The sequence below is a fragment of the Humulus lupulus genome, chromosome 3 (genome assembly GCF_963169125.1).
Source record: "Humulus lupulus chromosome 3, drHumLupu1.1, whole genome shotgun sequence".
NCBI lineage: Eukaryota > Viridiplantae > Streptophyta > Magnoliopsida > Rosales > Cannabaceae > Humulus > Humulus lupulus.
Genome location: NC_084795.1, coordinates 31,665,611 through 31,679,124, shown reverse-complemented (window position 1 = coordinate 31,679,124; position 13,514 = coordinate 31,665,611). Strand labels below are relative to the sequence as shown.

The window sequence follows — 13,514 nt, the reverse complement described above, 5'->3', positions numbered from 1 at the left end:
CTTCCTGTTGTTCAAAATTGGGACTGGAGTCGCCATAGATCTTGGAGCTATTATTTTTTACCAAATCATGTCTCTAAGTGGTGCCAAACGTAAGGGGCAACACTTGATGTTTCCTCAGGTCATTTACAAGCTTTTGGACTCTCAACGTCCCTTGAAGAAGTCTCATGAGACCTTGACTTCTCCTTTGGTTGGTCCCACCTATACTGTCAAAGATGATCATGCTCCGTCCACCGCTCGAAAAGTCAAAGGAATTAATCTGGCTAGTCCTGCTTCTGGCAATGTTGTGACTGACCCTCCTGCTGTCCCGACTGATCTTGGTGCTGTCCAGACAGGAATTACCAGTCTTTCTGTCCGGTTCACTCTCATGGAGGCAACTCAGCGCCAAATTCTTGCTTCATTGGCCTCTCTTAATGCATCCAGCTCTCCTGCCCCATGATGTTCTCAGTACCTTTGATCTATTTTTTTCTTTTGTTACTTGTAAAAGAACACTTCATGTGTCTTTCTTTTGGTTTCATTTACTTGTTCTTTGGCATTTTTTCAGACAATGAGGGGGAGAGAGTGACTCTATTTTTCGTACTTTGATTATGTTAACCTGCTGGTTATTTTTGGTTTCCTTTGTTAACTGTGCTTTGGTTATCTTTCGCAGGGGGAGTCATTTTTTGATTATTTCTTGATTATTTTGTGACTCTTATGATTTGAAGCACTTACTTGTGTTTTACAGGGATCTTTTAAAAATAGATATTCCTTGTCTATAAAATTGCCAAAGGGGGAGATTGTAAATCCTATAATTGGCATTTTTATAGAAATATCTTTTTTTCTTAAAAGAGAAATTGGTTGATTTAATTGTTTCCTTTTATTATAATTTTCGGAAATATTTGTTTTCCATTTATTATAATTTTCGGAAATATTTTTTTTCTTTTTATTATACTTTTCGAAAAATAGATGTTTTTCCTTTATTATATTGTTCGGATTTGTTTGGAAATATTTGATTTCCTTTATTTCAATTTTCGGAAACCCTCTTTCCTTTTGTGTGTTTTTTGGTCAATAATATACTTCCTTATTTAGCATATATTGTCTCATTTTGTTTTATAAAGGAAACAAAAGTTTATTGCAAATATTCTGTACTTACCCAAAGTTATTTTTGGATTATTTGCTGATGTATTTTCGTGCAGCTCAAGGATTACAATCAGGAAACTGGTTCTTAATATCATTAATTATTGTTTCCTTTTTGAGCTTGTTTTGATCCGACACAGGTCTGAGCTGTCCCCACCGATATCGCATCTGTCGGATCAGCATCTTCTAAATAAGGCAACTCTTTGACAATCAAGAATATCTTCTGTGATTCTTGCCTTTATTAGAAGAATTCTTTCTCTGCCTTTGTGAGCACGAAAAAGACTCTATAAATAGGGCTCTAAAGGCAGTGAGAAAAGTGAACTCTTTGGTGCATTATTCGTGAGCTTTATTGTAATATTTGTGAGAGTTTCTCTTTGTATTCAAGATCATAAGTATTCACGTGATCTTGTAGAATTATGTGTGTCTAGATTTTAGTGGTGAGCTTATACCATGTTCATGAGTGAATACACATTGTAATTTGAACACATCATTTGTAGTCTTCGGGAGAAGATTTTTTACAAGCCTTGCGTCGGGAGGATGCAAGCACTCGCTGACTATTGAAGGGAGTTCAAGTGGTTGAGCGTTTCAATCAAGATCAGATTAGTGAAGAGAAGTACAACAAGTTGCGGCAAATCTCAAGAGGGAGTCTTGTTTTGTTTAAGTCAATGTTTTTGTACTTGTGATTCTTTATTAATTGGTTTTATTCTCTGGGCGTGGCCCCAAGGAGTAGGTTATCCGAAAAAGTTTCTGAACCTTGTAAAAATTCGCTGTGTTCTTTATTGTTTTGCACTGTCTTTTTATTGTGTTCAGTTTCTGTCGTGACAAGTTTGGTTTCTGTCCTGACAGAATTGTAATCTGTGTAAACAGTTAATTACCATTCCGCACTTTAATTAATTTACTTGGCTTAATTAATTTGGTAATTACTAAAAATGAAATTTCATTATTTATACACATTAAAACACTTTTCACAACAATGAATTTTAGTTAAGACAAATGTTGGCTTGAAAGAATCATCAATACATCAATGTGTAATATTTAGGTGCATTTTATCTCGTGTAGTGTCCATATGTGGGCATAGCATTAGCATAGAATACTTTATTTAATACTTTATTTTTTTTTGTTTTTTTTTTGTTTTTACTTGGGATAAGCACATAGAATCCACAACATACCATAAACAAACATAAAGAAACTAACCCATGAATGAAAAAGTGACCTAAAACTGAGTTTTAGTTGCACAAATATTAAAAAGTTATATTCTTTCTTATAACTCCTATATTTTATTCTTTTCTTCCTGCATTTAATTTTGTACTTTCCTATCCACACAAAAATTGGGGATATAAGTGGGATTTAGGGCTTCTCCAATGTGTCACTAAAATGGCATATATGCAGTAGGAGGATCTCCAATGAAGCAGCATAGATATATCAAATTTGTTGTCTTGGCTACAGTACACAACATATATGCCGTGTACTGTAGCACACGGCATACTTCTTTTTTTTTTTTCTTTTTTTTCTTTCATTATTTTATTATATTTAATTATTATTATATATATTTATATTATTATTTATATATATATTTATATTATTATATATAATTTAGAATTTAGTTTATTAGGTAGAAATTAAATTGTATATACCACAAATTATTTTTTTTAATTATAATTTAAATAGTATTATTGTCATGTAATTAATGAGTAGTTTTATTTAAAATATTAATTAGATATAATAATTGTGATGATTTTGATAAATTAATATAATAATAAAAATAATATTCAATTTATTTAAAAAAATAATATAATAATAAAGAATATTTTTTTGTGTGTAGTTTTTAGTGTTGTGATTGGAGTGAAAATAGTTTTTGACACCAAATTTGATGTTGGTGTGACACCAAATAAAGTGTCAAGGTTGGAGATGCTCTTAAACCATTTGTCCATCTCGCAAATCAAAATGCGTGCATAACTAACTTAAAATGTCGCTCATATCTAGTACAAACTTAATAAAGTTATTTAATTTCAATTATGTTTGATTTCTTTTAAGTTTTTATATAATAGTAATAAAAGTAATATATTAAGCCATTTATTTTTCAAAAATTGCTTGTGCTAAATACGAACTCACATTTTAAATTAATTAGCACATTTTGATTTGTGAAACAAATAAAGAATAGGGAAAGTCCATGTATATGATATAAATATATAACTTGAAAACTATTAAAGGTCACGCAATAACATAAATGAGTTTCATTGTTAATTTATCATATACGTCCATGCTTGAATTAATTTTAATTGCGTTGCCCCCAAGGCTCAAATAACTTTAATAACTTGTCTTTCTCTTTGTGTTTCCCCCAAGATTCGGATAACTTTGGTCAAAAGACTCAAATATCTCGAAACCATGCTAACAAATAGGGCTGAGGTGGACCAAAAGAAACTAGGGAAAGGCGACAAAAATGAATAACTAAATGATAAGGAAGAAGTTTATAAGGATTCGCGCGTGAAAATTGTGTCATGAAAAACAAGAAGTTGATGTGGTTTAATAAGTAAGTTGACCTTTCAACTATGCATCAAGCCATGTCCATCTCATCGAGCTATGCAACAAGTTAAAGCAATAACAGTTGAAATACAGGAAGTGACTACATAGTAGCAATTGCTTTTTCCTTCATCTTTATCTCAATCTAAATCTGACCCAGTTGACATTGATTGGAACTGCAGACCAGGTTGAAGGAGCTTTGTCTGCCACTCCCATCTCACGCCCCACATACACACACAGACACATAAATATTCAGAACAGAACAAGGTAACATGACTAATATAACATTTTAAGGGTTACTATTTCGAGATGCAGATGATTCCACTTTTTGACCTCATTCAGAAACAATAGTGCCTATAATAATGTAAATTTACAGATTCAAAGTACAGTAATAATAATAATATAAAAAAACTTGAGAGATAATTAGTAAGTATGAGAAGAAAAAGACCATATCCCATCTTCTCATATTGGGCAGTGGTAGTAAATAAAAAACTTCCATTGATTTGCTATTTGAACTTGACAAAAGAAGCCGTATCCACATAGTTCAGTAAAATTTGATTTGAAGACTGGTTATCCACAGTTCTTAAAGAAGATTCTATAAACTTCACTTCGCATCAGAATCTAGATGCAGCAACAGCCAATCAATCAATGACAACAACATTGTGTGCTGCTCTGTCTTTAACGAAGCATTTAACTCCCCCTCTGACTCGCCTCATCCTCTTCACAATACTTTCCATGCTGCATTGATGATAAATAAATAAACAATAAGAAAAATTGTAAGAAGAGACAATGAATTGCAGTTACAGATAGCTTAAAGTGGTTGGCATTGAGCAATTATTAAAAAAATAATGAAAGCTTGTCAGTAAGTAGTATTAGCTAAAGTAAAACCAATGGACAGCCCAAAACAGATTTCTAAGTTCATTTTCTTAGGTTACAAATGATCAAAACCGGAAGCAAAACAGAGATAACAACTGAAGAGCATGGATAAATGTGTTTCTGGATTAAATCATTCGAGCTATTGATGATAAATTTATTTGATTAGCTGCTCTTAAATGAGCTTTTCCAGTTCCCAGAGCAACTCGGGCAACTCAATCTTGATTAGGCCTTTGACCAATCAGACCAGTTATAGAAACCATCATGACCAAAACCCAACCCGACCAATAGCCATGCCTTAAAATTACAATCCCTGTTTTCTGTTTTTTCATGGAAAGTAAGGATATTTAATTTTATTCAACAACGGATCATGCACATAAATTCTAAGATATTTAAGTTCCGCTGTAATTCTTAAACATGCCCAGATAAAGACAAATGACAGAACAGAGTTATTATACAATACAAGGGCAACTCAGTTCATAATCAGAGGATTTTCTTCTATTCCAAAGCCCTTTAGATGAATCAACAAAATCATATTCATTTGGTCAATTAAGAATATAAAGGAATCAAACAAAATAATAATAATAATAGCAACAACAATCACTTTATAGCAATAATTATCAATTCTCAAAAGAAATTAAACATAAATTCCAGGCGAGAACGTTGCGATCAAAACGTGAGGTTTTGATTAAAGTCAAAGGAGATATGAACTAACCAGGAATGTCCTTCCGGGGCTGAGGAGGTCCCGTGGCGTAACAAAAAATGGAGCGACCCAACATGGAGAGGGTCGAAACAATCCCAGCCACGTAGAACACCATCACCAATCCAAGAACCCAAGGCATCAATATGAATCCGATAAAGAAAGTTACCGATCCACAAAGCATCAGAGCCAGAGAAATCCCCAATAGTAGCGAAGCGAATCCCGCCGGCGTGATCTGCGACGCCGCGGACGACGACGACCTCCGTGCCGAAGGCATCTCCGGTGACTGATCGGGAAACGGAATCGGCGATGGAGGAGATCGAAGGATGTTGAGAACTAAGGTTGAAAGCTCATACAAAACCCTCGACTGCTGATCTTGTTGCCTTCTCATCATTTTGTTTGGTTCCTTTTCACCAAGAATATTGAATATCAGGAGGAAAACCTTTCTCCTAATCAGGAAATTATTTCTAGATACAAATAAAATAAAATAAATTAAATGTTTTGTTGTAACCGAGGCAAATGGATAAAACTGGGAAACTCTATCCAACTGCGTTATAGGTCGATTGGAGAGAATTTTTTCTGAACATCTATTTTTCGCAGAACACAAGTGGAGACTTCCAATAGGGCAGTTTTGTTTGTTTCTCGGGAAAAATTCTTGTCCAGACTATGGATAGAGAAATAGGACGCGGCGGTGGAATTCGAAAAAAGCACCACACGTAATTTTCCTTTATTTTCTTTTCTTTTCTGTTTGAGTGTTTGGATTAAGAGAAAAAGCAGACTAAGGATTAGGAAAAATGGATAAAAAAGCGTTTGGGGGAGATTGGGAGCTTGGAGTTGCGTTTCTATGATTGAAAAGTGGGACCCCACGAATAAGAAAAGGTGCGCGTTGAAGTACACGCGATGGAGACTTGAGGTGGATTGTAAAATGGGTGGTGATAACGTGGGCCCATGCGTGACGTGTTTACCTTATCTTCTACACTTAACCATCGCTAGGCGCGTCAAATTAAAAAAAAAAAGAGAATACGAGCGTGTGACTGCGTATTTAAACAAAAAATCTATTTAGGATAGTCTTGGTATGACTGCTGGATAACCAATTATAGTTGGTGAATCCATTCAATAAATAGATAACTTTTTTTTTAAATTATAAACTTTGTTACTCTCGAAATAAAGATTTGTTATTTTATATTTTGAATAATGTTTGTGAGCTACTTGTCATTTAAAATTATATATATTTTATATTAGACTAAAATTTAAACAATAAAATTTTATAATGATGACCAAATTACTCTTAATTATATAATTAAATAATTAAATTTGAATTTAAAACTCATATAATTTCATAATAGTTAGTCGTACTGATAAAATTTTATTAATAAAATTTGAGTTCAGGAAATTAACATTGTACAATTTTAAATTACAGGCTACCAAATTATTATTCTTTTTTAAAAGATAGGATATCAAGTATGTATTTTAATAAAACACGACATATCAAATGAGTATTTACTTAAAAAAGTTATTTCTAACGTAGGATTTTTTTTAACAAAATTTCTAAAGTTGGATTTAATTCCTTAGCCCATCTCTAATGGAAGATGCACATATTGTGCTATATTCAAAAAGTAAATATATTATATATTTAACACAATTTTTAGCATTAAGTTTCAATAAACAATTGTAAAAACTGTTATAAAATTTAATATTTTATTAATCTTAATTTGATATTTATTGAAAATATACAAAAAGTAATAATTTTCTTTATATTTTATTATTGAAAGTATACGATAATAATAAAAAAATAAAGTAGAAATTATAGCATTTAATGCAAATAGATAAAAATAATACTAAAATAATAAAAATGTCATAAAAGTAAATAAAAAAGTATAACATTTATGGTGATGCAAAATATACACCATGCTATATTATGTATCAAATTTGGCCTAATTTTTAACCTATATCAAATTTTGCACAACTTTTAACATACCAATAAAACAATTTTTTTTTTTTAAAATGAGTTATATTTTAATATTATATCACAATTTGGCATTCCGCAAGAGTTGCTCTTATAATTTAGTTTGATTAGCTTATAGTAGACTACGGACGGTCTCATTTGATATAGGTTTTTTTTTTCCGTTAAATCGTTAAAATAATATCATCAAATTATATTCAAAGTCTACAAATCACATTTAATGAACAAGTGGTGGACACACCACGCGATTTATGACCACAATTGTCAATTTCATTGCAAATAACTCAACATGTTGATGAGAATATAAATGGGGATATTTTTACACGATTTTTTAAGGTTTTTTTAATATATTAAGTGCAATGTTAATTTGTTTAGTTTTATTTAAAAAAAATTATTAAATATATTCATTAAATTTTTATGATTTTTATATAAATTTTAAATAAATAAATAATATTATATATATAAAAGAATAATATAAACACATTAAAAGAAAAATTAAACATAAATATTGTTTATAGTTTTTTCAAAAATAAAAAATTATATGATATAATTTAGATAATAAATTACACTAAACATTTATGATATTATTTAAATCACACATTTATCGTTACACTCAAATTTCGAGATTAAATAAATAGTCTCGAAATGTAGGCTCGAAAAGAGCAAGCTCGTAAATAATAGGTGTTAGCAGTACACTCGTGTAAATTGACAAATAGTTCCAGATTTGTTATCAACGTTCGAGCATGGACTACAGGCTCGAACATTCTTACCTTCTTCGAGGAGTGAGTTCAGCCGACTCGGCGAAAGAGGAGGAGGCAACAGTTGGAATGATCCGTTCGAAGTTTGGTTGGTCTCGAAAGCACGTTAAGGCGACGATCGAGCTCAATGGCATGTTTATCACACGGGAGAATTGTTGGAAAATCCCTATTTCTTTGGGATTGGTCAACACCGTGTAACGACACCCTACTTTTATGGGATTGTCACTTAATTAATGCATTTGATTTGTATTGTTAATTGGGATATTTATTTTGAATTTAAACATTTGATTCTAACTTCCCTGAATTGGGGGGAAGATATTCCTACAATCAGCTCTATAAATAGTATGGACTAGGTCATTTGTAAGGAGACACAAATTTGTACTGAGAAGGGACTCTTCCAAATTATTTTCAGCCGAAGCTTTGAGAGAGTGTTCTTAATAATAGTGACGCATAGACGTAGATAGATTTTAACTACTGAATCACGTTAAAATTCCCCGACTTCTTCTATTTTCTCTAAATCATTGTTTAGTGCTCTAAATAATTAAGTTGACGAAAAACGGTGTCAACAGTTTGGTACTTTCGTTGAGATCATTAAACAATTAATTATATTATTTAGTAAAAATCTTCTGCATAATAACAATGGCCGCCTTGAAAATCCCCGAAACTAGTGGGCGACCATTACCTCAAATCCTCGAGGAGCATACTCCTCAGGCTAAGAACCACCCTCGGAGCCCTGGAAAGCAACCCGTGGTGGATCAGAGCCCTGATGAGAAGAGTGCATCATCGGCCTCTAGGGGACGACCTGCTCAGACCCCCAGGCCTGATGCAGACTTATATTATAATTCTTTATAATTATGAAAGATACATACCGATCATGGAATTAGAAAATCGCAGATTGCGTGAGCAGCTGGCCGAGGCTACACAGGGAAACGAGGAGTTGGTGAGGCAAGCTGCTAAAGTACATGATTTGTAAGGTTTTTTTTAATATACTAAGCACAATGCATATTTGTTTAGTTTTATTTTAAAAAATTATTAATTTTTTATGATTGTCATATAAATTTTAAATAAATAACAAGATTATATATATATATATATATAAAAGAATGAGATAAACATATTAAAAGAAAAATTAAATCTAAACATTGTTTATAGTTTTTTTCAAAAATAAAATAATATATGATAACATTTTAGATCATAAATTACACTAAACATTTATGATATTATTCAAATCACATATTTATAATTGGAGAAAAAACTTATTTATTATTGATAGAAGATAAATGTTATTTTAATTTCTTATGTAGTTACATAGTCATACTATTTGTACACACACGATACCTATATATAATGTATTTATAATGTTGTTATTTAATATGAATATATATTTAGTTAAGTTACATTAATTAATAAAAAAATATGTTTTTTTTATAAAATAAATAATAAAAATTAAGAATATGTATTAAATATTAGAGTTTATACCTTTTTGGACCCGTGTTTTGTCTCATTACTTGTTTGGAACCTGTGTTTTGACAAATTACTTTTTGGACCCTATGTTTTGTAAAATGGTTAAAATAGAATCCTAAACCCGATTTTGGTCAATGTTTTATCAACTAAACTCACAAATAATTTACCAAACTAACAATTCAGAACAAAAATAAAATCATTCTACTTAAAAACTATGTTGTTATATTCAATTTTTTCTTTATCAAAATTGAGTTTAGGGTTCTATTTTAACTATTTTACAAAACATATGGTCCAAAAAATAATTTGTCAAAACACATGGTCCAAAAAGGTAGAAACTATAAATATTATTATAATAATGATATTTTATAATATTTGAATTTATATTAATATAATTAATAAATATCTATTTTTAATAACTTTTAAAAGTATATTCCGTTAAATATTTGTAATATTCTGTTAAAGTTAACAAAAAAACCGTTAAAACCAATAATTTTTGTTATCTATACACTTTTTATATAGAAGAGATACAGGAAAATTCTTTGGTAGGGGTATGGTTTTTATCCCCATCAGTAGGAGCACTTTTGTTTTTTGGTATGTGAAGAAATTATAATCAAAATTTTTTATATAACGGTGTACACTATAGTTATAGTAGGCATCCCACCAATTTTCAAGAAATTATGAATAATTTTCGATGCCGAAAAAGACTTCAAAACAATTTGGTTTAGTGTTTTCAGTACATGGATAAATTACAATCCTAATTTTTTTTATATAATGGTGTACAATGTAGTTATTTAGAATCTTCCACAAATTTTTAGGAAATTCTAAATAATTTACAGTACCGAAAATAAGAAACAAGTTAGTTTGAAGTTTGTTTTTGGTAACGTAAATTATTCGAAATTTTTCAAAAACTAGTAGAATGTCAATATACACCATCAGATAAAAAAATGAATTATAATTTTCCACCCCAAAATCAGAGACGCTTCTACTGGTGAGGCAAAATGCATGTCTGTAACGTCCTAATTTCTTATAAATTATCGAGAACATAGCGTTGGATCATAAGCATAAACATTGCTCTTTTATTGAATGAAACTATAATAAATAAATGGATCCATGATTTTACAAAAATAAAATAATTGTCTTTAACATACTAAAATGAGCAACATTAAATAAAACATGCTTAAATAAAAATATGCTCGCTTGATCAATCCTCAACTATATGGCCCCCACGAGTACATCAAGAAGCTCTTAAGTCTCACTCGCCACCAGTCTTTCTATACTTAATTTCCTGAATCAACAACATCATAAGGGGTGAGCTTCTAAGTCCAATAAGGAAAATACAAACAAGAGTCAGTCATATAATCATATAGTCAAACATATCATAAATTTCACAAGAGTCATAATAGAACTTATTTATACTAATAATACAACATCATAAAACCCTAGGTCATAACATAGCCTAAGTCATAATCATGAATCACAATCTAAATCATAGTTCATAGTCATAAGTCATAGGTCATAAGTCATAAGTCATAATAATAGGTCATAGGTCATTGTTATCCCCGTTTCTTCCAAAATGTACGGGTCCACACTGTGACAGTCAGAATCCCGTGATCCGTAAGGGGAAAGACCGGGTAAGCTGTGCAATCCCACACCGCCTGGGGAAGGTCAAGTGTGATGATTCTAAGACTGTGTAGGTATGGGACTACACAGTTGAAGAGGGCTTAAATGGATTGATGGGTATTACCTATATCAACAAGATGCATCTTCTTTTCGGTAGCCCATCACTTTAGAACTCCAAAGTTAAGCGTGCTTGACCTGGGGTAATCTAGGGATAGGTGACCTCCTGGGAAGTTTTCCTAGGAAGCATGTGAGTGAGGACAAAGCATGCTGAAAAGACTCGTGTTGGTTTGTAGGGCCAGTCGTCATTCCAGAAAGCAGCCATAGTGACGTGGGGCGTCACACACTCTAAGTCCATGGGCCGCTTTCCTGGGAGTTAAGGCCCAAACTGGGCCCATTAGGCAAAGGGAGAACGGATATTGGCTACCCAAGTCTCTGGCAAGGCCCAGAGGACATCAAGGAAAGTGACCCGGGACCATCATCGGGGTAGGTTGTATAAACCCGGGACCGCATACCGGGATGTCCTCTGAGGTACGGGAAAGGAGTTCGCGGGCTCCCAAATTCGAGATTGGGTCGGGACCTCTAAGGATAAACCCAGGTCCTGGTAAACGAACCCGGACCTTGGTGAACGGAAGGGGACTTTGGTAAACGGATCTGGATTGGTTGGCCGAGTTTGGCGTGATAAAGTGTCCCCGATACCTCAGGATTGTACGTCGTTGGTTCAGAACTGCACCGCCATTACTCTGACCGATCTTGTCCCCCAAATCTTCCTCGTAGCCCATAACACCCAGACTGAAACACCAGTTTGTCTCATGTCTTAGAATAAGATCTTGTTTGGGCTGGCCCAATGGGCTTCGATTAATGTATGTTTCATATTTCAATCCTTTGTATTGGGCTCCCATCAAATAAGCTAATGGTATTTACACCCTTATTGGGCCGGACCAGCCCGGCCCAAGCCCAGTGCACTTATGCGCCTATAAATATGAATAGTGGTGCACTGAGGAGGGGATCCTAGATTTTTGTTGTAAGCAGTTACTCTGCTAAAACTTGCAGAAAACTCCATTGTCAAAAGCTCTCTATGCTCTAATACAACTGTCTCGTGGACTAAGACTCATTAACGCCCCAACCACGTAAAAACCTTGTTTACTTCTCTTAAATCATTTCTTTTAAGCTCTTTAATCTTTTATAATTCTAGTTTCTGAAAAACTCGGTAAACATTTTGGTGCTTTCATTGAGAGCCTGAGAAAGCTTGAGTTGATCTTGAACTTCTATAATAATGGTGAACACGAGATACACCACTTTCGACCCCACTAACCAAGAACAAGGCAATGGAGAGCCACTGCCTAGCCAACCTCTTCCTCAGAGCCAACATGAGGACACACCTCATCACATGTCCCAGCTTGATGAGTCACAGAACGATGAAGGTGGGGAAGAGTATGAGGAAGATTACTATGAGGAAGAGGGAAATGAGGGAGAATACCACAATCTCGAAGCTGAGGATCCTGCGATCCCAGAAGAAGTAGACCCCGACCAGGAGGACCCGGAGATGACCAAACTAAGATAGTAAGTCCTGGACCAAGAGGCCAGGATTGCCGAACAAAAGGAAGCCACTCAATGGATGCAAGAGTCCCTCCAGGCCCTGCAAGATTTCATAGCCGCCCAAGGTTTTGCGGATAGTCCTCTAGTTTTTCCGCCTCTAGGAACGGAACCGGCCGCTCCGCAGGCTAGGAATAGCGCGCTCGAAAATGTGAGGCCGATTCCTGCCCCGGGACAAGCTCCCGAGTAGGGCCCGGTTAACCCGGCCCGAGAGAAAGAAAAGGCCAGGGAAAACCCCTAGAGGGAAGTCCCTCCCTTCTAGAAAACCGAGACCCGCCCCCGAAAACTCCCTAGGAAAGAGAAGGTGCGCCCCGTCCCAGGACATGGCCACCCAATCAATCTGCGAGGGACGCGCCTGCAGGGTACCAGGCCCCGGCCCGCCCCAGGGTGGACTTGGCGATAACAGTCTTTCCACCCAAGCACTTCCATGAGTAAGGGCCACTGGGGGTGCCAGCATGATGACGAACCGAACACCCTTAGCTCCGGGGACGATACATCCCGAGTAGACCTGCGCGACGGGCTGAACGCTCGAAAGGAACGGGCCCGCAAAGAAAAGATTCGTCCCCGAGATGGCGATTTGAGAAACAATCTCAACGACGGAAGGAACGAGAGAGTTCCCCTGGAAGATGGTACGACCAAACAGTTCATGGGACAGCTGGCCGCCTTAAAGAAAGTCACAGACTGCCTGGTCCACAAGCAGGAGGGAGCAGACACTGATTCCGACGAGGAAGAAATGGAGCGCTGCGCCAAGCACATCCTGGACGTGGTGCTCCCCAAAGGATTCAAGATGCCGAGCCTGCCCACCTACACTGGGAACACCGACCCCAGAGACCATCTGTCGCGCTACAATCGGTTAATGATCGTAGCCCACGTCTGCGACAACGGCAAGTGTCTCTATTTTTTTATTACT

At 34.6% G+C, this 13,514-nt stretch overlaps 1 protein-coding gene across 1 annotated transcript; it reads right to left on the bottom strand.

The window, feature by feature from the left end:
* Positions 1-3,558: 3,558 nt before the first annotated feature.
* LOC133822458 (uncharacterized) lies at positions 3,559-6,047 on the bottom strand. Its single transcript, XM_062254799.1, has 2 exons — positions 5,222-6,047; positions 3,559-4,371 (listed from the first exon to the last, which is right to left on the bottom strand). Exons 1-2 carry the CDS (start codon positions 5,598-5,600, stop codon positions 4,355-4,357), a joined length of 396 nt encoding a protein of 131 aa, XP_062110783.1. The 5' UTR covers positions 5,601-6,047; the 3' UTR covers positions 3,559-4,354.
* Positions 6,048-13,514: the final 7,467 nt, after the last annotated feature.